This window comes from Temnothorax curvispinosus, unplaced genomic scaffold, assembly GCF_003070985.1.
Source record: "Temnothorax curvispinosus isolate PA1 unplaced genomic scaffold, ASM307098v1 QBEX01004092.1, whole genome shotgun sequence".
Classification (NCBI taxonomy): domain Eukaryota; kingdom Metazoa; phylum Arthropoda; class Insecta; order Hymenoptera; family Formicidae; genus Temnothorax; species Temnothorax curvispinosus.
Genome location: NW_020213872.1, coordinates 678770 through 695925, shown reverse-complemented (window position 1 = coordinate 695925; position 17156 = coordinate 678770). Strand labels below are relative to the sequence as shown.

Here is a 17156-nt window from a genome sequence, read left to right as displayed (position 1 = left end):
TCCGTATCCCGCGATTCCCGCGAATCCCGCGGCGGGCGGTGGCATCAGTGCAAGCTGTCAGCTGTCAGCTGTCAGCTGGCTGTCTGTCAGTGTCATGTCATTCACGCTCATCATTCACTCGTTATATTTACTTCTCTACTCTACGGCAAATTTGAATATTAGGCCTATGCAACAAATACATGTAGCGGATTCTGATATGATGCGCATGAAATAATAATAATTCATCAAAGAGGTAAAAAGAGGGCAATAGTATATATTATACAGAGATTGCAATTTCTCTGCGTGTATACATATATACACAAATCATTTATTGTAAGAAATAATTTCCTTAATACAAAACGTATGCCGTTTCTTTATATAAAAGAAGATCGCTAACTTAACTTGACGTCAACATTTGCTTTATTTCTTCATTTATATAAAGAATTAAGTGGAGGTTCGAGTCTCTATATACTGAATAAAATTTTCACATTTTTCACTGTATGTCACTGATAATTAATTAATGTCGCTGATAATTACTTAAAACTATTAACCCTAGCAGCAAATTATTGTGATTATCAATGCGGAGCCCTGGGGATTCAAAGATTATAATTATTAAAGAGTATCGACATATATTATTAATTTCAATATTTCAATCGCCAATATAAAATATATCTAAATATTTAATTTTTAATGCAATGAAATTCATGATTTATTACGTACACGAACGTTTCATAAATACAAAACGGCATATTTAGGCAATAAAATTTTTCCAATGTATCAGCAATTTTACTGTTTATATCTAGATGTACAGTCGTATCAATCAATTTTTCGTTCCCTTTGTTTTACAGTTTTTGTAAAAACTGTAGGTATGCTTTCCATTTACATCAAAACTCTGATAATTAATTCTCACTTGTGACGTGTCTCATTTTGTCTTTCGTATTCATTAATTGCCAAAAAGGATTGGAACAAAGTCACGATAGTGATGAGAATTATACGAGTTTTGATGTAAATGGAAAGCACCTAATATGAATAATATTTCAACCGTTTTTTTACGATATAATATATCGTCGGATTTCGGCAACACGTTTGCATACAATTTGACGATTGTCCTTCGCTTATAAATCGCTTCCATCGTCTCGAATTTTTCAAGAATGTAAATTACGGATATCTTATTTTATAAATTAATAAATATATATATATATATATATATATGCATATATATATATGCACATGTTGCATCACATTATCCTGATGTGCAATGCGCGAAAAATCGACATGGCAAAAACAATAATGAATTTAGCGAAACCAGTTATATTAGGTAAGAGAGAGAGAGAGAGAGAGAGATTAGGAAATATGTTATTATTAATTGAACACGTATACATGCGACGTTGACATTTGTGAAAAATGACGTAATATCATTTTTCAAGTAAATAGATATCATATTTGCTTGCGCGGCATATAAATTATTATACATAATTTATAGACGCACAATGCGTGGTGTGTTTTTTCAGTCGCAAAAGAAACGGGATAAATCGTTTTAATTATTTCTATTTGTTGATATTTTTCAATCGACCATTCAAAGTAAATCGAAATCAATCTTAATCAAAGAGACCGTGTTTTTCTTAAATATTAATAAAAAGTCTGATAAATGTATATTCAAATAGATAATATTTATAAGGATATTACAAAGATATATGTGACAATAAATGTTAACAATAATCTTTTCTAATATTCTCCCTTAATATTTTGTTAAGAATAAAGAATCGGTACGAATCTGTCTCTTTAAAGATTTGGACTTTCGGAAGAAATGATTAACGTCTGTCGTTTTGCTTCTCGTGAGATATAATATATTGTGCAATATTGACATATAGGTATTTAAAAGTTGCTCAAGTATTTTTATTTTGCCATTCAATTTTGCTTTCTCAACATACTGGAAACTCGTTAACAATATGATTGAATTTTGAATATAAAATAATACATCAGTGGCACAAGTGACATTTACGACATCTCGACAAAAAATTTAATAAATCGACGCCAAGGACGCTTTGTTTTTTACTAGACAAATCCACGTTACTTCCACTTATATATACCAGTCCTTTTTCGTTCGTCGAATCTCACTGATCGTACGACGTCGTCTTGTGCAAATCAGAGATAAATCAGAGATCACGTTATAAAACTTTGAATTGCGCGCAACTGTTGGCACGTAACAAATGAAATTCATCGACAGTGCGTTAACAATTATCTCGAACGAATCTCGACTCTCGGCTCCATTCGCGCGGTTCTGTTATCTGCATTTCAAAAGTGCCCTTTTTCTTATATATATAGCAGGAAAGAGAGTAAACCTTGAAACAAAATTTGTTGACGTGTATAAATAATAATAGCTTCAATCTTGTGTATCTCAAGATTAATTTTAAAATCAGTACCAATGTTTACTAATTTACAATAAGGAAATAAAAAGTGACTATTATGTGTTAAAGTCGCATTATGTCGCGACGGCAACTTGCGTTTATTTTGTGCGCTTGCATAAACTTTTCCACGTTACTCTGTGCACCCTCCGCACAACAAAGTCATAGATTGAATAATGACAGCAGCAACAACAATGACATTATTAACCGTATGCTGCCCGCTTATGCTGTTGCTTCGCGAGCTTCCGGTCTTTTAAATTCGTCGTTATGCGAAAAGGAATTGTTGGATTTCCGAGAGGCTGTTGATCAACGAATACTCTGGAGCCTGAAAAGTATGTAAAATTCTTAATTATAATAATAGTATAGATAATGCACTTTAATATATTAAGGTCGGAAAGCTAATCGAGTATTGTGATAAGAAAAGAAATGTATTTTTGCGACTACATTTTTCATATCACTGCGTAAATATGCCGTCTTATTTATGAAACATACGTCGTTGTAATTATTTTACAATAATTACTATAAAATATGACTTTTGTAATAAAATGTGTCGTAACAATAAGAAAAATGTATGTCTTTTATAACAGTAGAAAAAAAAGTCACGTATATTTATTCAATACTAAATAATCAGGAGGGAAAATCTATGATAATTATTGTAAATATCTAGACTGCTTTTCAAAATTAATACGTATTATCAAAACCTATAAACAACTGACAATAAATGAGAGACTATTCAATATTTTTTTATAATTTTTATGCAATCAACGTTTGTCTATCTTTTATTTAAAAGTGCTGGATTCTAGCGGCGACGTTCAATCAAGTTTTTTTTATGGAAATAATTATTGGCTGGGCAGTCGTAGCCAGTGCATCGATGTGATGAGTACTGTTCCTCTACCGATTTCAAAGCTGCATTTATTAAACAACACGCTGTATCGTGATCCACAAAAGGAGATTCCGCCTTTCAAAACAAATTACTTCGCTGCCCATTTTAAACACAATAGTACTCTACAGTACCACATAAATCTACCTAATGAAGTAAGTTTATATCTCATTGTTAATGTAATAATAGCTGTTTATATACTAATTAAAGAATGTAGAATCGAGATAAGAATCTAAAACGTAGTTAACATCACGCGCAACGTACAATATTGTTAACATTTATATAATTAATAAAAATTAAATTGTCAAGTCTTTCAAATCTTTGTCAATAATGATTTACATTAAAAATAGATACAGTACTTGACATGTGTTACTTACGTCAAGTAAATTTACTCATAAAGAAGTGTACCATTGCGAAATACATAAATGATAAAACTATAATAAACACAACACATTAAAGCTTTATGGAGATGGCAAAATTTCGGCAAAGTACGTTCTTAATGCTCAAGAAAAAAATTCAATTCGTCACATGCCATCAAACAAATGTTATATATACGATGACGTTGAAAGATGGAATCGCGCGCTATCAACGATGGAAAAGTAATAAAAATTCGTTTCCACCAAGAATCATCGTCCATCGAAAAAAACTTCCAATCACAGTTGGAATATGAAAACCAGCTATCGCAAAAAGACGCATATATTATCAACGAGTTAATAGTTTACAAAAAATTGCTTGTTATTTATAATGATAGTCCTGATATTGTACGTTACGTGGACATTTTTCAGATTTAAATTTTAAACCAAAAGATTTACGTCTACATATATAAATGGACGTTTGAAAGATTATCTTAAAAAGGTTATTTTATGAAAAAATTTAAGATTTTAGATAAAAATTATACACGCGCACAAGTCGCGATATTGCAAAAAGAGGTCGACGACGGTAACACAATCTCCCTAATATACATACCTACGATACACATGTATCGAAAGTCGAAATATATTTAAATTGTTTTTCATTATTTATAATTATTTACTAAACATGTCGCCGCAGGCTATACACTTGTCGATATATGGACATTGATGTGTATATATTCAATATTAAATCATATGTTGAACAGACATTTTTATTTTAGGATGTCATCACACTCGGACTTTGTTTACCAGCCTCATGCTCTGAAAATGATATAAGTTTTATTTTGGAAAGAGTATTCCGTGATAGAATTCTTATAATTAGTGATCTTTATTCCGCGGACTTTGAGATGATCCAGGTTAAAAATCTAAAAGATGATTATAAATGGCTCCGTAGTGGTGCTACACCAATCATTTGGTATGTCAAGAAATTGTTAAGCACAATTAATAATACAAATAAAATAATATATTCCATATCACGCGTTTGCACACATACGCGTTAGAAACAAGTTTTCATTCAAAAGCAGCTATAAATCTGAAGAAATATTAAGGAGATATTTCGCATATCTTTATTAATTTTATTAATTTTACATTTGTAGCATTATTTTAGTGCTTTCTATCTTCATGGTTATAATCGGGACGGTGTACGATGTGTTCGTGAATCGGAAATATTCAAATAAAAAGAATAAAATTGACACTGGTAAGTATCGCATACCGAAAAAAACATTTCAAATCTTTTCTTTAATAATATACGTTTTGCACACGTTAATTTCTATTATATTAGTGTTTTATTAATACTATTCCCCGAATTTTTAGATGGAAAGAACACAATTCAAGAAATGGAAATGGAAGCAACTCCGTTACGGTCAAGTAGAATTGGAAAAGTACTATTATGCTTTTCCGCCTACACGAATACAAAAATAATATTTAATACAAAATTGCACGCCGACGCACTGCCTATTATTCATGGCTTAAAATTTTTAAGTATGTGTTGGCTACTCGCAGGCCATGTCCCAATGTACATGGCAGACTACACGGGCAAGTAATCATTGAAAGTGATCTGTAGAAGATCAGCGACCGACTCTTGGGTCCGATTCTTATTTATTACACTAAACGGATACTGTTTTTCCGTACACAGACAATAAAGTGTGGGCCTGGAAGTTCAGCGATGGCTTCACTAATCAAATATTAATGAATTCACATTTAGGAGTCGATACCTTTTTTTTTTTAAGCGGACTTTTGGTGGCCTATTTTTATATTAAGGATAAAATGAACAAAGATCGAATACAACCACTTACTTATAAAGCAAAGATAAATGAATTCTTCCTCCTTGTGCTGAGAAGATTTATCCGGTATGTTCTTCCGTTATCTTGACAAAGAAAAAGACACGACATAAAGACAATTTTAAATCATCTAGTACGTAATGTCAACGTCAATGGTAAGCTAACAATGTATTTTCTTTTATCCATAAATTTCATCTTTAGGCTGACGCCGGCTTATATGATGGTATTGGCAATATCGCACGTAAGTTCGACTTGGTTCGACAAAACCTCCCCATTTTACGTATACGAGAGACCACACGAAACCTGCTCAAAGTACTGGTGGAGGAACCTTCTGTACATAAATAATCTATTCGGTCTTAAAACAATGGTATACGAATACATTTAGTTTAGCACAGAATGTGCTTAAAAGCACATGCATATATAGAATCTTCAATCTCAAATTCTTTTTTTTTTTTCTTCAAGTGTATGAGTTGGAGCTGGTATTTATCTGCAGATATGCAATTCTTCATTATTGCTGTAGCGCTATTAATTTTGTCGACAATGTAAGTTGACTACTGAAGGTCATACAACACATAGCCAGTGTAAATATTTTTTAATTAAACATTAATTATATAAATTTCAGGTACTTTTACATAGCAATGGCTATATTAAGTGCACTTTTAATAGGCTCAATTACCCTTACCGGATATCTTTCATACATTTACGAATATATCCCGACGTAAGTCGATTGAAACATCCTGCTCAAGAGAACAATTAAAAGAGCATTTTTCCCATGTTGTTACACAGGTTGGACGAACAATACAGGCTTATGGATGTCTTATACTTTCCACCGTGGGTCAGAGCAAGTCCATATATCGTTGGAATGATTGCCGGTTACATTTTAACGCAACTAAACGGAAAGTTGCGTTTGAAGACGGTAAAACGTTGATTTATATTTTCATGTTTGATTTATACACGTATAACGTTAATGTAGCAAAAAAGTAAAATGGCTTTTTTCAGAAATAATTATACAACACGCTATACGTACTGATTTAAAAAAATATATAAATTATTAGTTTAGTAGTATTGCGTAAAGAAAATACTCAAGTACAAAAGTTTTAAATTACTCTTGTCATATTATAATTCAATTTAACGTAAATTTTAGAGAACTGTAATTTTATGCTGGTGCTTTGGTAGTGCCTGCAACATTATTGTGGTATTCGGCACGTACAAGCGACAAATACCTATTTTACCTGCTGCTATTTATGCCGCATTGCACAAAGGCATTTGGGCCACAGGTATAGCATGGGTTACAATAGCGTGCCTTACTCAACACGGTGGTTAGTTTATTAATAATATTTTATTAAATCTTTATCAGATTCTTTTTATTAGATACTAGAAAATTGTTGTATAATATATTCGCAATCCACATGCGATTTAATTTCACTTTCACGTTACTATTTAAGAAACATTTTTGTTATAATGAACAGTGGCATAATGAATACAATATATATATAATTTTTTACTTTTTAAAATACTAAAAAAATTTATATAAATATATTACAAACTAAACATCAACTTTTACCTTATTACAGGCATCGTTTATCGTATCTTATCATTTAAAGGATGGGCTCCTCTTAGCAGACTGTCGTATTGCGCTTATCTTATAAATCCTCTTGTTGTACATTCGATTCGCCTACTGAGTGAAACGTCTGTTCATTTTGAACTTGTTCCCTTGGTAAGCAAAACGAACATTTAAAATTCTAAAAGGTTTAAACAACTTGTGTGTTATTATCGCAACCATTTATTTTCAGGGTATCGTGTTGATGGGATATTTTACAATTACTTATACATGTTCCTACGTATTGTCCTTGGTAGTAGAAACACCGTTCAACTTACTAGTACGACAAACCATGCAAGCTCGCAGTAAAAGAAAGTATAAGTGGCGTAACAGTGAGAAATTGTAATTTTGCATGCAAGTGTACGTCCCGATAAAATCAAATATAATTTTTGTACTTTTATCTATGTAATATACTACAAAAAATCTGATGTATAACATAACATGCGTAATAAAAATAATAGTAATAAAAGTGCGACACTGCGACATTCTACGACACGATAACTGCAGGCTTGCATTCAGACCAAAGGTAGTCATTTTAATACTTCTTATCATTATATGACAAGTCTTTTGTGTCTTCTGTCCACCGCTGAAGAGGGTCCCATATGTTACGGCACATGTGTATTAAAAATAAATAAAAAAAAAATTATGTGAAGCTAAAACCAGCAGCACGCAATGAATCTATCCAGCAAAACCAGTAGCGAAACACACGCATTATGTGCTGTAAGCTTTACAATCTAAAAAGGTCATCAATCAATGAAATAAAAACGAGATGGTCTGTATCGAAAAACTAAATAGAAACGTTCCGTGAACGTCCACCTTAACCAATGGAACGTAAGAACCAAGTAAAATGATTGCCTAGACTCTAATCTCTAGGTTATAGGCTTTCCGCACACATATATTTACTGACCCGTACGTGAACTTCGACTTGTACACGTAGACCAACCGGACCAACACGCACAAAGACATAACGTATAACATGCTTTTATTACGTTACATCTTTCTTTGTCTGAACCCCAAGTCCAAGTTTACGCACAGATCTATCTAAATATATAATCAGCACTCAACGTAACGTGATGTGTTGCGAATATTCTTGTACGGAGAGCCTTCTATACCCCATCTCTAAATTTAAATTACTATTACAAATATTACGTACAACATGGGTTTATTCTTATCGATGCAAATAAAGGAGATATCAGAGTATAATACCGGACAAATAATATGTAAAAACCATTATACTATTTCGTCCAATAATTTTTCTTTCTTCGTTTCTTCATCAGTATAAATTTCATAGATCGACCGTATTCTTGTTATTGTTAAGATTGTTGTTGGCATTGTCGTAAGCTATTGGGGCATCAGGCACATCTTTGTCCGTCTTATTAAAATTTTCGTCGTAACTTTTGTCAAGACTTTCGTTGAGGCTCGTATCGAGACTTTTACTCGTTGTTGGTTCAACACTATAGCCATTCATAGGTTTGGGTTCTGTGTTTAACGTCGTGTCACGGATACATTTTCTTATCTCGTGCCCAATAGCAGCGCCCAATGGTGGTGGTACCGCGTTACCAACCTGTCGATGCTTATCAGCTATTGTACCGAAAAAACGATATGAATCAGTAAAACCTTGAGATCTCGCACATTCCCTCACGCTTACAACTCGATTTTGCACTGGGTGCAACACACGACCCTGAAAATCAATTTACATTTGAATAGCACACTCACTTGGCTCTACGTGTATGCTGTATCGATGAAATTATCGACGAAACATGATAGAACGACGTCACGTCAGTAGTATTTTAAAAAATTATTAAACATCAGCGATCTCGCACTTTATTCATTATTTCAAATTATTGGAGCATTTATTTGCAGCATTTTTACATCTACCACAACATACCTGTTTACCCATCGGTTCCGGATTAGTGATGGTTGTAACGAAAATTCCGTTCCAGTCAATTCTACCATATAAACCTGTCCAATTGTTATGTCGGTTCGAGGTATGTGGCAAACACCATGGAATCAAAGTATTATATTGCCTATCAGTAGGATCACATGGTTGACCAGTACAACAACTACATACTCCGCGAAGTGCATTCGTAGAGCTCCTTCCAACTCTCGGATCATGGTACGCATATTCTCTAAAAAACAAAAAGAAAAAAAAAACAATAAAATTCAGATTTGGTCACGTAATCATAATCAAAGAATTTAAAGGATATTAAATTCTAATGGATACTACACGTACAATTTCTTGGTAAAGTTACCGTCACTCAATCGCATCACGATGTTCGGTAGATCACGCCAATCGGCACCGATTGTAGTTGGAATGAGGCTCATTCGCGCCTCTACAAGCGGACTCATTTCTTTGCATATATGATCTATCAATATCGATCGATACGGTTTACCCCTCATCTGGAATGAATAAATCAAGTGAGAACTCTGATGTTTGTTTGCAAACATATACGGGGAGATACGTTTCTACAATACCTTTCTCTGAAAATGTGTTAACGGTTCGCCACCATAAGACATTTCCTCTACGCTCGAACCAGATTTAATTGCCGGTAAATCATACAGAGCATCTTTTACAGTGATTGTTCTATATGGAGCAGACTTTTTCCAAGCCAAAGTAAACTAAAGTATATATATATAGATTTCATTAGTACAAAAAAGCTTCATGATAGCGTGCGTGTGTGTGTGTGTGTGTGTGTGTGTGTGTGTGTGTGTATTAATTTTTGCAACGCGTACGTGCAATCTAATTTATATCAACTTACAAAATTAATGTCGCAAAGTATATATATATCACACACGCACACACACAAATACATACATATGTATCATAAATACAAAACAAATAAAAATAAGGGCATACCTTTTTATTATCTACTAGTACATTCGACGAACAACATTGTTTATTGAACACATGCGTAGGCTCTGGATACCTTGGAAGTATCTCTCCAGGTGCAGCGGCTATGAGTATCATCCTACAAATCGATAAATTATCATTAAAATGAAACTAGATATACCATCAGTAACATTTTGATTGTAAAGGAAAATAAAACAACCTTCTTCTCGTTTGTGGTATTCCATAACTTCCAGCTTGGAGGATACCAAATGTACACTGATAACCCATACGAACGAGACATCTTAAAGTTAATTTCAGCACCATACTTTTTTTAAAGGATACAAAATTTCGCACGTTTTCCATCAGGAAGAATTTCGGTCTATAATAATCGCAGTAAGCTAAACTCGTAACGATAAGAGAATTTTTAAATAATGAGTATTGCCGAAAATTGAAGCGATTCATGCCGCTGAAACCCTGACACGGTGGTCCACCACACAAAAGTTCAACATCTCCTTTCTGAGGAAGTTTTTGGCCATTATCATCTACCGTTTCACCCTGAGACAGAAAACAAAATTTTATTGACTAATTTTATTATATAGTAGAAAAAATAATCAAAATATAATATATATTCTCTCTTCTCTCTTATACATATTAATAAATATTCTTGTAATTTAAAGAGAAAAACTATCAAGAGACGCAACGTATCTCTGTAATATTTTCCATGTTAATTATTTGATAATAACAGTAAAATATTTATTGCTTAGTGTACGAAGGCGAATAATAGATGTGTGGAAACATGTAGTGATGGAAACTTACATTCATCACTTTTTGTAACAGCTTGTTGGAATCCTCTGTAAACACAGTAGCCTTCGGATTGTTCAAGCGAAACGCATTTGCCGCAGCGTTATCTTTTTCAACCGCCCACAGACTTTCAGCTACACCCGCTTGATGCATTCCTTCAGATAATCCTGTTTTACAAATGATTATAACATGAATCAAGTATATGTAAAGGAGAATGAACGGGGAATGGAAGATTAACGGAGAAAGGAGAAAAAGGGGGAGAGAGAACAAGTATATACATATAACGTAATGTACCTCCACAACCGGCAAACATGTCCAACATTCTCAATTTTCTTGATATAGTAGGATAGTCCACGGGTGTTTCAAAAACCTGCTTCTTTTCAGTTTTTTCCACTTTCTTTGCTATAGATTTACCCTTTCCCTTTCCTTTTCCAAATTTACTCGTATTAATAATGTCATAAGGCGGTTCATCGAATGTTTTTTCTGCAGGATTGTATGCTTCAGTAAAATAAAATCTGTTTGGACCGCTCGTAGACCATTCTTCAATGGATTCACTCATGTTTTTAAAGTATGTCAGGTAGCATTTACCGGCAACCACAGAAAAATTTACGGTGCACACTACACAGAAACAAAACGAATCTTTTAATTAAAAAAAATATAGGCAAATACAGATCTTAGGCCAAATGGGTATTTTTACGTCCTCAACATGTCAATAATACAAAAAATATTAAATTTATCTCAAAACGACACGAAGAAATTCTCAACTTACTCTCGTTGCTCCAATAGACCATATTAATGTCCGATTGCTCCATTAGTGCTAAATCTCGGTGAGTATTCTCCGGTCTGTACATTTTATTTATTTTAATAAAAATGTCTGAAGGTGCCACTAATATGTCAGTTGTCGTAGCATATATTGTATTAATATAACCAATATGAAAAGGTTCGGGTGTATCACGATTTGAAAGTATTCCTTTGTCAAGTTTTTTTCTGTAAAACTCCGGGTACATATCTTCATCTACTTGGTCTAATTTGATCTTTGAATTTTTAGATTGTTGGTATTTTCGTTTATGCTTAAATTCAAAAGCCTGTGGATATAAGAATACCGCACTACCGACTTTATATTCTTCACCTTTGTATTTTACTACGTCGTAAATCACTTCCCCACTGCTTTTCTCTTCTATTCGATTATAGACCTAAAAATCGTCGTAGATGACAACTTGATTATCGTTTCGATCCAACGTCATGCTTGTAGAGTTTAAGAGAAATTCAAATTCTCTTGAATGAAATTTTTCCAAGGTCAAATCTGATCTTTTCTTCGTTCCTTACCTTGGGTATATCACGCTGCGTTGATATCGCCAACCGAATGCAAGAGGGACAGAATCGATGACTAATTTTTCCTGGACATTCCGGATCCGGTGGTGGATTCTCAAATCGAGCACTTTCAGGATCATATTTCATTTGATAAAAGAATGTCTTACCATCTGTATCTTTTATATCATTATCTATATCCACATTACCTGTAATATAAAAAAAATTGTGTAAATGCGATTATGTAAATACAGTGACAAAACATAAAAAAAAAAAAATGTGGGTGATGTGTGGGCTGCATCGTGTTACAGAATACCAAACCAATGGCACGTATAAATTTCTTAGTTAGATTTACCTGACGTTAAGGACTTGATAGTTCTATCCACCCCAGCATTACTTTTATTATTATTAATATTACTTGTGTAGCACTTGGCTCCATATAACAGCACGCAGAATCAAATATTCTAATAATAATCTAATATTCTTACCTAATTCAAACCAATTATCAGGCATCTTTTTATTGATAACCGTTGCCTTTGATCTAACAGACGTAAACGATGCTTCGCAACATTGTTCACTTAGGAATAATTCTATAGGATCCGAAGTTTCACCAAGTATGGTATCGGTGCCTCTATAAAGACGGTTTGCGTGAAATCGTTTTTCTCCAAACGCGTTCTCCCACATAAACACAATTTTGCAAACTTGTATAGGAATTGTGGGATCTCTAGGCTCCAACAAGACATGTTCGTTTATTTCGATTTTTTCGTTCCCAACTATTACTGATTTATAGTACGTTTTATCCCCATCGACACGTTTGTCTTTCTTCTCCCATATTATATCTTTCTTAATTAAAAGTTCTTTAAAATCTTCATTTTTATTAAGATTTCTTTCTTGATCTTGTACTGTTTTATCTTCTGTTAGATCATCATATTGCTCTTCACTCTCTGGATCAGAATCTTCTGCTTCCTTTATAAAGAAAATATATCTTTAACTGAACATTATAATATAAATTTCGAATATTAAAAAAAAATGTTAATCTATTTTTAAAAATATGTTTTAGTTTTTATATAATCAGGAGATAAATAATACGTGCACGTAAATCTTTACATTTAACAAGTGTAACGTATACCTGAATTGCCAAATTTGGACATCTTCTTCTAATGCATGCTTGCCTTTGAATTCCTTTGCCTCCAAATTTCGGCATATCTTTACAAGCATGACAAATACCACATTCGGGTTGCTGACAGTTGTCGCAAACACCGCATCGCCTCCTTTTTATTAATGACTGACAAAAGAAAAAAAATGATTAACAATATAATACAGATAAAAAAGATACTACACGTGTTGTGTAACATATGGCACGACATACCTTATTAGTAGTATGCTTAGCAAGTTGACCAGCAAAAATATTTTCAAACATATTGCTAACTAATTTTGTCGTAGTAGCCATTGACCAGACAGGCGTTTTAACTTTCGGCTTACGTCTCATTGGACGAACGGCCGATTTCTTACCGAACGTGACGCCAGAGAGATTCATGAGAGATCGCATACATGGAGCCGTAATGAGAAGAGTATCGTCAGAGCCAGCACACGTATCTAGTGAAAAAACTTGATCGCAAATAAATTGTGCATGACGTAACAACGAATCTTCTGTAAACTTCATGGTTTCCTTAGGCGGTACTACTGTCTGCAACGAGACAAGAATAATAAAACCTACATGTTCAGAACAACGATGGAAATACGGAAATAATAAAAACATATTGAGATATGAAATAACAAACTTACTTGAAGCTTATTCAATAAGTCTTCGTAGGTTGACGTAACGTCATCTAGCAAAAATTCTACGACTACTTTGCTCATATATAATTTCTCTTTAACAGCATCCATGTACGGTGCATAAGCTTCCGACGGCTCCATCAAAATATATTCCGCGAATGCAGTACTAAAACCTACTAATGCCAATTCTCCTCCGTCAAATCCAGTGACATACCATTCATTAATTGGCCCCATATCTTTTGTCGGTATACCTCCCTCGGGCGAAGAATTTTCCTCATAAATAGCTTTCATATATCCAGAAAAATATAACAGTATGTTTTTCTCTATGAGTCCTGTGTCGAAAGAACACAGGTGCCCATTCAAATCATAAACACTAAAAAAAATCACTTTTTTATATTAGTTTAACTTTAGTGCGTACCTATACGTTTCTTAATATCAATATCGCTCTCAAGTACTCCTGCTCTACAATTTTGAGAGAACGAGAAACTAAACATATAAAAGACATGAAGATTTACCTAAAATGAGTTAATTTATTTTGCGGTCTCTCATCACTTTCGTCTATAAAAGATTCATCTCCAATAAATAAGCACAGCTTAGGATCTGTTAAAGCTATCTGTTCTTCGACCGCACCATTTGGATGCCCTTGATACAATGTTAACGTATTCAACATCTGTTTACAGTACAGGCATCGCTCTATCGCAACAGATGTCTTTTTATCTTGAGATTTTAATTTAGACATCTTTTCGTTCGTTCCTGTCTTTATTCTCTTTTCCGGATTTTCTGTCCGTTCCTCTTGATTTGTTTCCGGCGCGTGATTTTCTTTATCAAATTCCAGGGAACGTCTCGGGGTTTCATCCGTTTCGGTGTTCATTTCACCAAGATCGAGCACCCGCGTCCCCTTATTCGTTTCACTCGCCCTTCTTTTTACCGCGGGGTCTGACGTACGTTCGGAATCAACGTCAGCTTCTTCACGTACTCCATCTACGTCTTTATTGTTTTTCCCGTTGCTTCGAAGCATTTTATTTCTGCTGCAACCTGGTTCGCTTTCTGTAACAACAGTCAAAGTGGCACAAGTTTACGTTGAAGGAAAAACAAAGATACATATATGACACATGATTTAATTATTAGTTAGTTTACCAACACGTTGGAACAACTGGCCCTAAGAGCAATATTCATGAATAAACGGTATTCGTATAATTTGATTTTATATTTTAGATAGCAAACAAAAGTAAAACAAGCAAAAGTTGGAGTGGCCGACCGGCCACAGTCTACAGTGACCACTTTCAAGCTCAACGTTCTGTTGATATTTATATGGTGATCAATGTTGTGCACCTTTGGATAACTTTCAATATAAAATCAGATTATACCATATATACGAAACGAACACTGCCTTTTATTTAAGAAGAGACATTAATATATTTCCTTTTCCCTTTATCATTCTACTTGGTATACATATTCCCAGCAAACATTTTAGTTGTGAAATGTTGCCAAAAGGGAAACAAATGCGCAAAACCAGAGTCTACTATGTAGCGTATCCTCAATGTTGGTCTCTAATGTGAACCAAATCTGACAACATGTTCCGCAGTCAACGTGACAACACCAGAGCAACGCGAACAAAACAGCAACACAAAGGCTGTTGCATATTGACAAAAGTGCGTATACGTTCTTGTCAATATTTGCAACTGCAGAAAATGTTATAGGGGTTGTCTTATACTACGGCAACTAATGGCAACTAATCTGGCTGGGTTGTCAAGAAAAGAAATGCAAATCTCGTAGTGACAGCTAAGTGAGCGCGCGATTCCTCACCCCGTGGTTCATCTCTCGATCGCCGGGTAGCGACCTTACGCTTGACCGCGCGATGCCCACCGCGAACCATCGCGATAAGAACAGGAGCAAACAGGAGGGACTGAATAGAGAGCAAAGAGCTTGAAGAGGACTGAGGACTTGAGGAGTATTCGCTGTTGACTGAAGTTCCTAGTCGCCGGGTGGATCCGTTGACGTTGACGTTGACGTCTTCGCGCAGGACGCGCACTGTGTCACTGTGTCACTACTGTCACTGTGTCCTGCGGTGATGCGGTCCAGGCGGTCCTGGCTCCCTGCTGGTACGTTCCCGCCAACATTGGGTAATGGAAGTAGAGGATATCAGCTATCAGCCAGCCACGCGGCACGTTTTCGCGCCAGGCGCCTACGCGGAAACGACCGCGACGCTACTAACGGTTAACTAACCTAACCTCTCGTAACAACACTCACACACAGGGGTGTGTGTGCAGCTGATGCTGAGTGCTGACTGGTGCGTGCGCGCTGCGTTCTAAAATTCACTCTAGGTAACTCAAATCTGTAGTTTACGTCACGTATACTATAGCATTTTACACGTAGTTGACTAGAGTGATTTTTGGAACGCGGCCCTGTAGCGCGGCAAGAAGCGACGCGGTAGCCAATCAACGTGTTGCTTTTCCGTAAGAACCAAAAGTTTCGTGGCTACCGCGTTGCTTCTTGCCGCACGGCAAGCGTTTCCGCGTCCTGTGTGCAGAAGCCCGAATGCTAGGTCTACAATGCGAATCGTAAAGTCGTGAGTCGTAAGAATTGACCAATCACAATCGAATTTGAGAAGAATACGCGACTGTGCGTGGTCAATTCTTACGACTCACGACTTTACAACTCGCCGTGTAGACCTAGCATTACAGAATAGGGGTACTGCGCAGTATCCTTATGCTAGGTCTACAGTCTACAATGCGAGTCGTAAGACGTGACATTGACCACGCACAGTCGCGTATTCTCCTCAACGTCGCGTGTGCGTGGTCCATTTCCTACGACTCACGAGTCTCACGACCCACGACTCGCATTGTGGACCCCGCATTAAGCTGGCCACACACACTTTTTCGTAACAGTAACAGTAGGATTTCGACCAATCGTGTTACTCGATTTGGGAACGTACGGTCGTACGTTTTCGAATCGAGCAACGCGATTGGTCAAAATCCTACTGTTACTGTTACGAAAAAATGTGTGTCCGGGGCCTTAAGGCCTGGTCTACAATGGATGTTGTAAGTCGTAAGTCGTAAGAATTGGCCAATCACAGTGCATTATTCTTCGACCGCAAGGAGAATAATGAACTGTGATTGGTAAATTCTTACGACTTACGACTTACGACTTACAACCATTGTAGACCGGGCCTAACTTGCTCGCTGAGCGGTTGAACGTTGAACCGGTTGAACGTGCGTGGTTGGATCCATAATGGAGGATTCACATTGCGTCCGACATCCAATAAGAAATTTTTGTCTCTAATAATAAATTCTGTTGTTGGATGTCGGATCGGGATAAGGGGGGAACATAAGAATACCTCAGGAAAGAAATCATTGGCGGCGACTGTACGTCGAACATCGGACGCA

General features: G+C 35.4%; 2 protein-coding genes across 3 annotated transcripts; one reads left to right on the top strand and one right to left on the bottom strand.

Annotated features, from left to right (window-relative positions):
- The first annotated feature begins 68 nt into the window (after window positions 1–68).
- Window positions 69–7892, top strand: LOC112453156 (nose resistant to fluoxetine protein 6-like). 2 transcript variants are annotated; one of them, XM_025013739.1, is made up of 13 exons: window positions 69–232; window positions 3175–3419; window positions 4397–4590; window positions 4772–4872; window positions 4989–5210; window positions 5311–5524; window positions 5657–5822; window positions 5918–5997; window positions 6078–6173; window positions 6242–6371; window positions 6600–6774; window positions 7030–7172; window positions 7249–7892. In XM_025013739.1, exons 2-13 carry the CDS (start codon window positions 3261–3263, stop codon window positions 7399–7401), a joined length of 1833 nt encoding a protein of 610 aa, XP_024869507.1. In that variant the 5' UTR covers window positions 69–232; window positions 3175–3260; the 3' UTR covers window positions 7402–7892. The 2 variants fall into 2 exon arrangements, with proteins under 2 accessions (XP_024869507.1, XP_024869506.1); XM_025013738.1 differs by lacking the exon at window positions 69–232 and adding an exon at window positions 1706–2716.
- Window positions 7893–8269: 377 nt separating this feature from the next.
- On the bottom strand, window positions 8270–16032 carry LOC112453155 (DNA (cytosine-5)-methyltransferase PliMCI-like). The gene is made up of 16 exons (XM_025013737.1): window positions 15577–16032; window positions 14286–14817; window positions 13780–14143; window positions 13364–13681; window positions 13124–13279; window positions 12483–12960; window positions 12013–12203; window positions 11456–11879; window positions 10981–11304; window positions 10702–10853; window positions 10106–10440; window positions 9913–10024; window positions 9531–9674; window positions 9289–9455; window positions 8944–9184; window positions 8270–8736 (listed from the first exon to the last, which is right to left on the bottom strand). The coding sequence occupies exons 1-16, from the start codon at window positions 15644–15646 to the stop codon at window positions 8341–8343; spliced, it is 4404 nt and encodes a 1467-aa protein (XP_024869505.1). The 5' UTR covers window positions 15647–16032; the 3' UTR covers window positions 8270–8340.
- Between the last annotated feature and the right edge of the window lie 1124 nt (window positions 16033–17156).